The 13872-nt window shown below is 42.8% G+C and overlaps 1 protein-coding gene across 1 annotated transcript in view; it reads right to left on the reverse strand.

The window, feature by feature from the left end:
* The window catches only part of LOC120058028 (diacylglycerol kinase beta), a 130088-nt gene that overhangs the window by 98538 nt on the left and 17678 nt on the right, over positions 1-13872 (reverse strand). Inside the window, exons 3-4 of the mRNA XM_039006512.1 lie at positions 5449-5469; positions 4188-4342 (exon numbers count right to left, since the gene is read on the reverse strand). Of these exons, the coding sequence (XP_038862440.1) occupies positions 4188-4342; positions 5449-5469 (176 nt within the window). The remainder of the gene's footprint in view (positions 1-4187; positions 4343-5448; positions 5470-13872) is intronic.

Consider the following 13872-nt stretch of genomic DNA (forward strand, 5'->3'; position numbering starts at 1 on the left):
GTAATTGCCTACAGCACCTGAACAAGGTATTTACCTGGGGAGAGGCGAGGGGAGGCTGGGGACTTGGCTGGGGTGGGTGTCAGAGCATTACTACTGCTACCTGTGGAGAGTTTGGCTTGGGTGCAGGCAGGTGAGTGGTAGGAACCCCTGGGTGTGTGGGCCCCTGTCCCAGAGCGCTGTGAGGAGGAACGGGAGGAGCAGGGAGAGGTAGACACGGCACCTGAACATGTGGCCATCACAGTGGAATGCTCTGGAGTGTGCCGGCCCATTGCTGTCAGGATGCTCTTCCCATTCATTCCTAGAAGACAGAGAAGGGGAGATAAGGGGGAAAGATGATTTCAGGAAAGATAAAGCAAGACAGGTAGGCAGTGGACTCATTAATTTGCAAACAGTTGTGTTTACAGAAGCAGACATTTAGCATTGAGGATTAAGCCACACAACAAAATACACAAAGTAAAGATACCTCACTTTCCAACCATGGGTCACGAAGAGAGATTCAAAATGACAAATAGAAAAAGTTTCAGCATTTCACAACAACCAAAAACGGGACATTTCTTTTTCATTTTTCACAACAATAACAAGGATGGTACAGATGAAACAAGAAAAGTCAGGTGAGATATACTCCACACACAAAACAACAGTTTACAACAAACGAAATTCCACTGAGCCATGGTACAGACTACTATCATGTCACCTGCTCCAAAACACAGATCACAAGTCACTTTATAACAGCAGTCAAACACTGTTGACAGACAGTAGCTGGACCATGAGTATTAGTAGGGCTATCTAAACATTTCTCTGTTGTCCTGCAGTGGTACCTGTTATGGGGGCACAGGCCACTTCAGTCTGTATAGAGATGCCTGCATCAATGGAACGTGGTTCTGCAGACACATCAGGGCAAGAAAAGCAAGACAGATAAAGTGAGAGGATGTGAAATAGAGGAAGGGAGGAGAAATGCACCAGAATAAGTGTGATATAGGCTGTGTTAAAGGGGAGCAGAAGGAGTGTAATATAGGCTGTGTTAAAGGGGAAGCAGAAGGAGTGTGATATAGGCTGTGTTAAAGGGGAAGCAGAAGGAGTGTGATATAGGCTGTGTTAAAGGGGAAACAGAAGGAGTGCGATATAGGCTGTGTTAAAGGGGAAGGAGAAGGAGTGCGATATAGGCTGTGTTAAAGGGGAAGGAGAAGGAGTGCGATATAGGCTGTGTTAAAGGGGAAACAGAAGGAGAGTAGCATTGGATAGAAAACACTGAAGTTTCTAAAACTGTTAAAATAATGTCTGTGAGTATAACAGAACTGATATTGCAGGTGAAAGCCCGAGGAAAATCCATCCAGATTTTTTTGTTGTTGTTGAGATCACTGTTTATTACAATGCTTGTCTATGGGATATACAAATAAATAGCTTCCAGATTGCAGTTCCTATGGCTTCCACTAGATGTCAACAGTCTTTAGAAAGGGTTTCAGGTTTGTTTTTTGAAAAATGAATTAGTAGTTGTAGTTTTTCAAGGTGTCTCTCATTCTGACTGTAGTCTTATGGCGCACGTGGATGAGGGCACGCACCTCGTTATTTATCTCCGGTATTGAACATACTACATTCTGTCTTAAATTTTATCATTTATCTACATATTAGGGTACCTGAGGATTGATTAGAAACGTTGTTTGACTTGTTTGGACGAAGTCTATTGGTAATTTTTGGGATTCCTTTGTATGCATGTTGAACTAGTGGAACGGGTGGATTACTGAATCAAATGCGACAACTAAACTGACTTTTTTGGAATATAAAGAAGGACTTTATCTAACAAAGCAACCAGTTGTTGTGTAGCTGAGACCCTTGGGATTGCAAACAGAGGAAGATCTTCAAAGGTAAGTGATTTATTTTATCGCTATTTCTGACTTTTGTGACGCCTCTGCTGGTTTGGAAAATGTTTTTCATGCTTTTGTATGCGGGGCACTGTCCTCAGATAATCGCATGGTATGCTTCCTCCGTAAAGCCTTTTTGAAATCTGACAACACGATTGGATTAATAAGAAGTTAAGCTTTTAAATGATGTAGGACACTTGTATGTTCATGAATGTTTAGTATTACAATTTTGTAATTTGAATTTGGCGTGCTCCAGCTTCACCAGATGTTGTCGATTTTGATCCCGGAGAAGGAGTGTGATATAGGCTGTGTTAAAGGGGAAACAGAAGGAGTGTGATATAGGCTGTGTTAAAGGGGAAGGAGAAGGAGTCAGATATATATAGAAATGTCTGGCAATATGAGGGTGGATTCTATTTATAGCCATGGCAAAATTCAAAACATTTCCAATTCAATAAAACTCTATAATAAAATAAAGTAAAAATGTAGCTGGTGACATTTTAAAGCGAAGAGAAAGCAATATAAAAAGGCAAAGCAGATTAGAGGTTGCAGTAGTCTAAAGGAGCAGACTAGTGCTTCAATGACTATTGACAAATTATGGGACCTTGTCTATAGTCAAACAACAACACATTCTTCTAACCAGTGCATTGCTAGGGTCATGAGGATCATTAATGAAGCAGGTTCCTATTGGCCCGTATAGTAAAACCCTCTACTGGTGCTGTAGGCAAGGAAAGACAGGACAGGAAGTCATGAAAGTCATAAAAGAAAGACAGATCGTCTGTTTGGCCCTGAGAGGAAAGCAGAATATCAACCTATTAGAGAACTGTGGCCCCTACCTGCCCAACACACAACAAAATAGACCTTATATCAAGACATAGGAGTGAAGAATAGTGTCAACAACACACTAGAAACACTTATTTCTCCCTGTCTCTTTTTGTTGGGGACTGGGAGATTGATCCAGGCAAGGAAACGCAAGCCTCTCTGGTCCTGAATGATAAAACCATGATGGGACTCTGACAGAGGGAGAGCGAGAGCGAGAGCGAGAAAGAGAGGAAAGGAGAGAGAGAGAGAGAGAGAGAGAGAGAGAGGAGAGAAAATAGTGTGAGAGAGATAATGAGAAAGGGGATGGGAAGATGGATAAACAACGCTTGCTTTGGCAATGTTAACATATGTTTCCCATGCCAATAAAGCCCCTTGAATTGAATTGAGAGAGTGAGAGCGAGAGAGACAGAGAGATACAGACAGACAGACAGACACAGTCATATTAGGAAAACAAGTCTTCAGGGAAAGACAGACACTAGCTGGGTAAATGTGTATCTATCTATCTGATCCTCTCATTTCTGCACACCCACGGAGGTTAGTAGAGAGATCAAACACCAGATGGCAGTGTAGGCTGTGTCCTTTTTCTTCTTCTCCACATCTGATCAAATGAAGAGGCTCAGGAGTAACACCACCTCTCCCCCCTCTCTCTCTCGCTCCATCTCTCCATCTCAGATGGTTGGGTGGGCTCGTATGCAAATCCCTCCATCTTTCCATTTGGAGAGGGGTAAGATTCCTCCCATCTGTCCCCTAGTGTTCAGCTGTTCATCAGTGAGGGACAGCCAGGCAGGCTGATAGAGCCCATATATAAACCCATATGGTGGAGGAGGACACACAGTTTAAAAGCTGTCCAGGTGCAGTGGAAGTAATGAACCTAAACCACTAGATAGCGTTGTTTGTGGCCACTCCAGCACCACTTTACGCTTAATCAGTTCAATCAAATGGTACATGAACATGTGTGTGTGTGTGTGTGTGTGTGTGTGTGTGTGTGTGTGTGTGTGTGTGTGTGTGTGTGTGTGTGTGTGTGTGTGTGTGTGTGTGTGTGTGTGTGTGTGTGTGTGTGTGTGTGTGTATTCCTGAAGGATCTGTCATGGCAAGTAAAGCAGCAGTGTTTGCATTGTGTATTTTTTTGGAAAGTGTTTTGAGGAATTTGTGAGTGCAGACTACAACTAACTCCCTTGACTACAATCTGTAGCAGAGGGACACTCTGCCTGAGACAAGCATTAACCTGCGAGGGAATCTAATTTCGGAGATGCATACAATAGTACACCAACGATTTAGCCTAACTCCATCCCAAAAACGTTTGAGGGCCAGGAAAGACACTGTTGATATCTACCAGGGTCATGTTCAATAGGGAGAAAACATTGAGAAATAATTTGGAACGGGAAGGTATTACCTGAACTTCTCCAATAAGAACACAAAAAATAAACCCTACTGCCCTACTGAACACGACCCAGGTTCTCACCAGTCCCAGCCAGAGTAAATCACCACCAGGTTGAGGGAGGCCACTACTCACCCAGCAGTCCTGCTCCAGCGCGGGGCACCTCAGGAGAGCAGCCCCCTGTCTTGCTCTTGAAGGAGGTGAACAGGTGCTGACACAGCTCCTCAGGGATGTCGTTCTCCAGGTATGTGGTCATGAAGAGCTGGAAACCCTCATAGTCTATGGGCTGCTCACACACGGATGGATGGAGAGATAGAGAGATAGAGAAAAAGAAGAGTCAGATACCTTGGATATAAATATTGTAAACAACAGAGTCTGGTTAGCAAAAAAGTACACGATGGTGACATTGAGTAAAAGACTATCACCATACTTTTTTGCCTCCTGGTCCCTCATTTCTTTATGTGGGAAGGCAACACCTGTGAAGTGTTGTAAACCACATACTTTTGCAGTAGAAATAATCTGTTTCAGTATATAAAAGGAATGAAACCTTTAGAAAAGTTGTTTGCCTGTATGCTGGAAGTTTTATTGATGGTCTGCAGTATTGTGTTTTAGATATGTCGTATTCAATCATCTCTCTACAACACAGACAGAGCATGATGATAACACTTATTGCTTTGTGCCTTTTTTGAAGAAAGCTTTAGGGTTGAGAGGAGACTGGAAATGGCCAATTTGGAGAAAACATAAATCAGTTGATTTCATGGATTTCAGACAGGATGGGGCGCTGGCTGTGGTTTTAGCCTTTAAAAGTGTAATATTAGTATAAACCTTCAAAGGTAAAAGGCATACAGACAGTACACAGAAACAATCCTGACTCACTTTATCAGCAAGCAGACAGAGTAAAATAATTGACAGAGATTACTCAGGGCAGATACCTTTACAGAAACAGCATGAGGTTGTCTGAACTGGCATTCACACAGTGATCAGTGCCATTAGCCTTGCGGTTGAAAAACAAATGAAAAAGAGAAAAAGCGGCACATCAACATTCCTCTGTTATGGAAACACTGTTGATACATGTTGGGAAGTTGAGCATCACAAAGACACATAGCTGGCAAACTGAAGCACTTCACCTGACTGTGTCAGAGAGCATTATGAGTACTGTAGTACATCATGCTATAGGTGTCTGATGGGATAGGGTTATGTGCTGTATACTACATGCATTCTGTAGTGTTAGACACTGAAACCACAGGTTTCTGACCTCTAACCTTTGACCTTTGCCTTGGTGCCTCTGATGATATAGGGTTAAGTATGTTACATGTTACATGCAGTCTGTAGCGTACATGTATACACAGAAACCACAGATCATGCAGACCCCCAGCAGTGGGTGTGGCTTACTTGGTTGAGAACGTCTTGCTTCTGTTTGACAGAGGGAACAGGAAGAGGTAAGAAGGAGACATAGGGGTTACTTTATAGTGGTCTGGCAGCAGTAGTAAAGGGTGTGGAAGCAGTTAGAGCTAGGGTTAGCCAGGGGTGAGGCCACACCCTCTTTTGGAAGCTAGTCCTCATTCCCTTACACACACACACACACACACACACGCAAGCATCCAATCTCTGGACTTTTTACAGACAATATCTGCCATAGTTAATGCTATGCATTAATCATTCAAGACAAAAACGGCGAACAAGCTATGCTGTGCCTATGGCAAGTTTGTGGGACATAATGCATCTATTCAGGTTACCTATCAACCCTTTGTATCAGTGTACTACCTACAGTATGCCAGTACCAGTACTACCTTGCACTATGTACACATCCACAAAACACTGTATATGACCTGTATATATTCGCCACAGCAGCATCCCTCCCTCTGCTTATATAGTGGCTGCCCACGACTCCAACATCATCATTAAATTTGCTGATGACATGCCAGTGGTAGGCCTGATCACCGACGACGATGAGACCGAGAACAGCTTCTAACCCCTAAGTCATAAGTACAGGACTCGAATTTCCCGGCGGCATCGACGGCCATAATGCCTGCTAAAAAAATGCATGCCTTACGGCCACTTTGGCCATTGTGCCCTTGGGCTGAATATAATAATTATAATTCCCTTCTCCCGGCTGCAATACGCCGTGATCCGAAGCACCTCTCACTCACATTTGATTTCCTTCTTATTGAATTCTGAGGGGCATGTTGAAGATGTTAGAACAACTGTCCACATTTACTTTTCGTCAACCAACAAAAGATGTGTAACGAACAGAAAAAGCACTAGCCAATCCAGTATGTCAATCTAATATCCCCAATAGTACAAAAGTTGACCTATTCTATTAAATTAAATATTCCAAACATACTCTGGGACAGTTGTGGAACGCGATAGATCCAAATTAATACAATCCCTGTACATAAAACAAATATTTTAAAACCAAGTAGGCTGATGCAACAGATAAGAACGTTTAGCTTAAATGTTGATAAACTAGTAGGCTGTTTCTTCACATTAAAAGTGCAGCAATGCGCACATGGCAGTAGGATATAATGTCCCAAAATGCAATTAGCCGGAAAACACTGTTGTCAAAAGTGCACCGCAAATGTGAGTGTTTTTTAATGACAGCGATGAAAATATACTTCAGAAATGTAGAAAGAGGGAAGATCTAAAGATGCAACAACAAGCGTGGGTTGTTAATAGGACTAGGAGTGTGTCTTTGGCTGCTGGACATCAAAGAAAGTTCAGAACATAAGATAAATACTGGTTTCAATGGCATATGAAGATGTCTTTATAAAACAATCCCCTTAACATTCCTATGGTTGGAACAAGGTAAGACATACCTCATAAAATGACCAAGAAAATGGTCCAGATTTTAAACAATTAAGTTGATGTTTAAATAGTTTCAAAATGTTGTCTGCCTCCGCTCAGATTGTAATGTGGGTGATGTTGCAGTGCGCAACTGGCACTGGCCTTTCCCTCCTATCTGAATGAACAATGCCTCAAGTATAGTATGTCTGCAGAATCAAGCCTTTTAGATACACTACATGACCAACAGTATGTGGACACCTGCTCTTCGAACATCTCATTCCAAAATGATGGGCATTAATATGGAGTTGGTCCCGCCTTTGCTGCTATAACAGCCTCTACTCTTCTGGGAAGGCTTTCCACTAGACGTTGGAACGGGTACTTGCTACCATTCTGCCAGCCACAAGAGCACTAGTGAGGTCGGGCACTAATGTTTGGCGATTAAGCCTGGCTCGCAGTCGGCGTTCCAATTCATCCCAAAAGGTGTTCGATGGGGTTGAGGTCAGGGCTCTCTGTAGGCCCGTCAAGTTCTTCCACTCCAATCTCGACAAACCATTTCTGTATGGACCTCGCTTTGTGCATGGGGGCATTGTCATGCTGAAACAAGAAAGGGCCTTCCCCAAACTATTGGAAGCACAGAATCATCTAGAATGTGATTGTATGCTGTAGCATTAAGATTTCCCTTCACTGGAACTAAGGGGCCTAGCCCGAGCCATGAAAAACAGCCCCAGACCATTATTCCTCTTCCACCAAACTTTAAAGCTGGCACTATGCATTCGCGCAGGTAGCGTGCTCCTGGCATCCGCCAAACCCAGATTCGTCCGTCAAACTGCCAGATGGTGAAGTGTGACTCATCACTCCAGAGAATGCGTTTCCACTGCTCCACAGTCCAATGGCAGCGAGCTTCACACCACTCCAGACGACGCTTGGCATTGCGCATGGTGATCTTAGGCTTGTATGTGGATGCTCAGCCATGGAAACACATTTCATGAAGCACCCGACGAACAGTTTTTGTGTTGACGTTGCTTCCACCGGCAGTTTGGAACTCGGAAGTGAGTGTTGCAACCGAGGACAGAGTGAAGCTACACGCTTCAGCACTCGGCAGTCCCGTTCTGTGAGCTTGTGTGGCCTACCACTTCATGGCTGAGCCGTTGTTGCTCCTTGATGTTTCCACTTCACAATAACAGCACTTACAGTTTACCGGGGCAGCTCTAGCAGGGCAGAAATTTGACGAACTGACTTGTTGGAAAGATGGCATCCTATGACGGTGCCAAGTTGAAAGTTACTGAGCTCTTCAGTAAGGCCATTCTACTGCCAATGTTTGTCTATGAAGATTGCATGGCTGCGTGCTCGATTTTAAACACCTGCCAGCAACAGAATCCACTAATTTGAAGGGGTGTCCACATACCTTTGTTTATATATATATAATGTATATCCCCTCAGTAAATTGTATATTCCCACTGTAATCAGCCTATACTCCAGAGTTGTATGTTTTATGTTTACTGTTCCAATATTGTATATTCTTTATGATGTCTATGTGTCTTTATTGTGTTTGTATATTGTCTATTGCTGGCAGCACTTTCTCACTAAGGCAAATTCTGGATATGTGTAAATGTACTTGGTGAATAAAGGTGATTCTGAATTTGATTATATCTTAATAACAGCTCTGTGTTGTATGATTGAAGGACCTCACAGCAGTGCAGCGTAATACTGTCCCTCCCTTGGTTCTGTGCTGTTGATCTAACCCAAACAGAGAGACAGAGAGCACTGGGCTGGCAGGCCAGACCCGCTGAACCATCATTCATATTCCTCTCCTCTCCTCTCCTCTCCTCTCCTCTCCTCTCCTCTCCTCTCCTCTCCTCTCCTCTCCTCTCCTCTCCTCTCCTCTCCTCTCCTCTCCTCTCCTCTCCTCTCCTCTCCTCTCATTTGGTGAAGCTTTACTTTGCATCATGTAACAGCAGATTTTGAGAACAATGCACACACAAACATGCACACACGTTCCAAAAACGTATCCAAAAAAACAAAAAAGATGGAGCCATAAGGTCACATATCGTAAGCCAGACAAGCTTGTCTGAAATAAGAACACCCAGAGTGATTTGATAGGCATTTCTGGAAGGTCTCCATCCAGGTGTCTCCATCTCCCTTTGATGGCCTCGAGAAATCAATCAAATCCATTCTGGAAGCCATGCCAAAAGAAAAAAACAGGGTCAAAAATAATGTGCACACGCTAGCTAGGTGTGTCATCATACTCACCCTTCGGATATATTTATGATTAAAATTGGAGGGCACATGCAGTCTTGACAGAGAGAGGTTATGATGGGTGTAAAGGGTAAGGATAAGGAGACGCCATGCTATCTGAGCCAAGAAAGCCATGAGAAAGAAGTAAAAACTGCAGAATGTTGCATAAAAAACTCAAGTATAGACCTATCACCAGAGCACAAGTCAAACCACCACACTATGGCAGCACAGCAAACCCTGTCTCTCCACCCTGCCTGTGCTCTCAATACATATTAACGGAACACTTGTTTTTGTCACTCCTCGGGTCCTCGTCACTAAAGTGACATACATTGGCAAGAAAAAGTATGTGAACCCTTTGGAATTACCTGGATTTCTGCATAAATTGGTCATTAAATTTGATCTGATCTCCATCTAAGTCACAACAATAGACAAACAGTGTGCTTAAACTAATGACACAAACATTTTTCTTGTCTTTATTGAATACATCATTTAAACATTCACAGTGTAGGTTGGAAAAAGTATGTGAACCCTTATGCTAATGACTTCTCCAAAAGATAATTGGAGTCAGGAGTCAACTAACCTGGAGTCCAATCAGTGAGATGAGATTGGAGATGTTGGTTACAAAAGGGTTACAAAAGTATCTCTAAAAGCCTTGATGTTCATCAGTCCATGGTAAGACAAATTGTCTATAAATGGAGAAAGTTCAGCACTGTTGCTACTCTCCCTAGGAGTGGCCGTCCTGCAGAGATCACTGCAAGAGCACAGCGCAGAATGCTCAACGAGGTTAAGAAGAATCCTAATCCTGTCAGCTAAAGACTTACAGAAATCTCTGGAACATGCTAACATCTCTGTTGACGCGTCAACGATGCGTAAAACGCTGAACAAGAATGATGTTCGTGGGAGGACACCACAGAAGAAGCCACTGCTGTCCAAAATAACCATTGCTGCACGTCTAAAGTTTGCTGCACGTCTAAAGTGCACCTGGATGTTCCACAGCGCTACTGGCAAAATATTCTGTGGACAGATGAAACTACAGTTGAGTTGTTTGGAAGGAACACAACACTATGTGTGGAGAGAAAAAGGCACAGCACACCAACATCAAAACCTCATCCCAACTGTAAAGTATGGTGGAGGGAGCATCATGGATTGGGGCTACTTTGCTGCCTCAGGGCCTGGACAGCTTGCTATCATCGACAGAAAAATGATTTCCCAAATTTATCAAGACATTTTGCAGGAGAATGTTAGGCTATCTGTCTGCCAATTGAAGCTCAAAAGAAGTTAGGTGATGCAACAGGACAACAACACAAAACACAGAAGTAAATCAACAACAGAATGGCTTCAACAGAAGAAAATACGCCTTCTGGAGTGGCCTAGTCAGAGTCCTGACCTCAAACCGATTGAGGTGCTGTGGCATGACATCAAGAGAGCAGTTCACACTAGACATCCCAAGAATATTGCTGAATTGAAACAGTTTTGCAAAGAGGAATGGTCCAAAATTCCTCCTGACCGTTGTGCAAGTCTGATCCGCAACTACAGAAAACGTTTGGTTGAGGTTATTGCTGCTAAAGGAGGGTCAAACTGTTATTAAATCTAAGGGTTCACATACTTTTTCCACCCTGCACTGTGAATGTTTACATGGTGTGTTCAATAAGACATGAAAACGTATCATTGTTCGTGTGTTATTAGTTTAAGCAGACTCTATTGTTTTGACCTAGATGAAGATCAGATGAAATTGTATGACCAATTTATGCTGAGACACAGGTATTTCCAAATTGATCACATACTGTTTCTTGCCACTGTACATCCTCAGGGATCTCACAGCCAGATGAACTCAACTGAATGGCCCAGTCATGAAGTAGACTACCTGATTGACATTCCGCCCTTCAGAGCCTGCTTTGAAGTGTGTGTGTGTGTGTGTGTGTGTGGAAACCCACCCACCCTTTAATTTACAGTCCCCTGTCTGCCTTATCACTCATTCATCACGGAGAAATACAGTCTGAGGGCGGTCGGAGATAGGGGAGGCGAGGCCATTGATGGTGTGTCACTGGCGTTTAGAGCAGCTTTCAGGAGAGGCGAGGATTGGTGAGTCACCAAGAGCACGACTAATTGATGACACGAGTACAACCCACTGGGCACACCATGTCATTTCAACGTGGAGAACTGGGTAATATTTGGTAGATACATTGATTAATGAGATTCAAACCTATTTTCACCCACTCAAAAAGACAGCCACAAATTTGTTGAATTCCCAATATGTTATCACTATGCTTTTAACTATCTAAAAGTACAACAAAGTTCAAATGGGAACAAGATTTCAGATCTTTTGTTTATTTACACAGCAACTTAATGTGTTATCACTGTGCTTGATCTAATAGCACAACCAAATGACCTGGATTGCAGTTAGTTGAGATTACATTAAAGTACATGGTGCAAGTGATCAATGCCGTTTGAGATTCTGTGCAGATTATTATAGCAATTGTGAAGATCTCCACAGACCTGTGACCCTGAACATGCACGCTTTCATTAGACATGTATTGTTACAGTGAACTCAAAATGTGGCCATGGATGTGTTACTCATTTTAAGGTTGAGTAAATACTGTTACATTAGTTTGTAAGATAGCCTTGACATTAGGCTATTTACTGTCTTACAAAAGTACTATTGAATTGTGTTTGGTTGACCAAATATCATCATTTACAGTGCATTCGGAAAGTAATCAGACCCCACTTTTCCACATTTTGTTACATTACAGCCTTATTTTAAAATTGATATAATAATTTTTTCCCTCATCAATCTACACACAATAATCCATAATGACAAAGTGAAAACAGGTTTTAAACAGAAATACCCTATTTACATACACAACCGTTCAAAAGTTTGGGGTCACTTAGAAATGTCCTTGTTTTTGAAAGAAAAACACATTTTTTGGCCATTAAAAGAACATCAAATTCATCAGACATACAGTGTAGACATTGTTAATGTTGTACATGACTATTGTAGCAGGAAACGGCAGATTTTTTATGGAATATCTACATAGGCGTACAGAGGCCCATTATCAGCAACCATCACTCCCGTGTTCCAATGGCACGTTGTGTTAGCTAATCCAAGTTTATCATTTAAAAGGCTAATTGATCATTAGAAAACCCTTTTGCAATTATGTTTGCACAGCTGAAAACTGTTGTCCTGATTAAAGAAGCAATAAATCTGGCCTTCTTTAGACTAGTTGAGTATCTGGAGCATCAGCATTTGTGGGTTCGATTACAGGCTCAAAATGGCCAGAAACAAAGAACTTTCTTCTGATTCTCGTCAGTCTATTCTTGTTCTGAGATATGAAGGCTATTCCATGCCAGAAATTGATTTGGAAAGGCACACACCTGTCTATATAAGGTCCCACAGTTGACAGTGCATGTCAGAGCAAAAAACCAAGCCATGAGGTCGAAGGAATTGTCCGTAGAGCACCGAGACAAGATTGTGTCGAGGCCGAGATCTGGGGAAGGGTACCAAAAATGTCTGCAGCATTGAAGGTCCCCAAGAACACAGTGGCCTCCATCAACCTTAAATGGAAGAAGTTTGGAACCACCAAGAAATGGCTGCCTTGCCAAACTGAGCAATCGGGGGAGAAGGGCCTTGGTCAGGGAGGTGACCAAGAACCTGATGGTCACTCTGAGACAGAGCTCCAAAGTTCCTCTGTGGAGATGGGAGAACCTTCCAGAAGGACAACCATCCCTGCAGCACTCCACCAATCAGGCCTTTATGGTAGAGTGGCCAGACGGAAGCCACTCCTCAGTAAAAGGCACATGAAAGTCTGCTTGAAGTTTGCCAAAAGGCTCCTAAAGGACTCAGACCATGAGAAACAATATCCTCTGGTCTGATGGTACCAATATTGAACTCTTTGGCCTGAATGCCAAGTGTCACATCTGGAGGAAACCTGACACCATCCCTATGGTGTACTGTGGTGGTGGCAGCATCATGCTGTTTTTCAGCAGCAGGGACTGGGAGACTAGTCAGGATTGAGGGAAAGATGAACGGAGCAAAGTACAGAGAGATCCTTGATGAAAACCTGCTCTAGAGCGCCCAGGATCACAGACTGGGGCGAAGGTTCACCTTCCAACAGGACAATGACCCTAAGCACACAGCCAAGACAACACAGGAGTGGCTTCGGGACAAGTCCCTGAATGTCCTTGAGTGGCCCAGCCAGAGCCCGGAATTGAACCCAATCTAACATCTCTGAAGAGACCTGAAAATAGCTGTGCAGTGATGCTCCCCATCCAACCTGACAGTGCTTGAGAGGATCTGCAGAGAATAATGGGAGAACATCCCCAAATACAGGTGTGTCAAGATTGTAGCGTCATACCCAAGAAGACTTGAGGCTGTAATCGCTGCCAAAGGTGCTTCAATAAAGTACTGAGTAAATGGTGTGAATACTTATGTAAATGTGATATTTCAGTGTTTTTAATTTTATTTTATAAATTTGCTTAAATTCCAGGGGTCTAAATACTTTCTGAACGCACTGTATCTACTGCTTGGATAGTTCCATCTGAGCCACTGTCTTAATCCTGTTCTTTAACTTTTAGTTTTGGTTGAGATGGAGACCTGAGTCCAACATATAATTTGTTAACTTGTGGAAAAGTTAATAGGCTATTCAACGTATTGCGAAAGTGGTATTGAATTGTGTTTGGTTGTCAATGCTACCAAATATCAACTTTTGAAGGAGATGTATCTTCTGCATGGATAGCTCCATCTGTGCCACTGAGTCTGGCTTTAATTCCAGCTGGTCTAGAAATTAATAATGTATATGT

The sequence above is a fragment of the Salvelinus namaycush genome, chromosome 13 (genome assembly GCF_016432855.1).
Source record: "Salvelinus namaycush isolate Seneca chromosome 13, SaNama_1.0, whole genome shotgun sequence".
Classification (NCBI taxonomy): domain Eukaryota; kingdom Metazoa; phylum Chordata; class Actinopteri; order Salmoniformes; family Salmonidae; genus Salvelinus; species Salvelinus namaycush.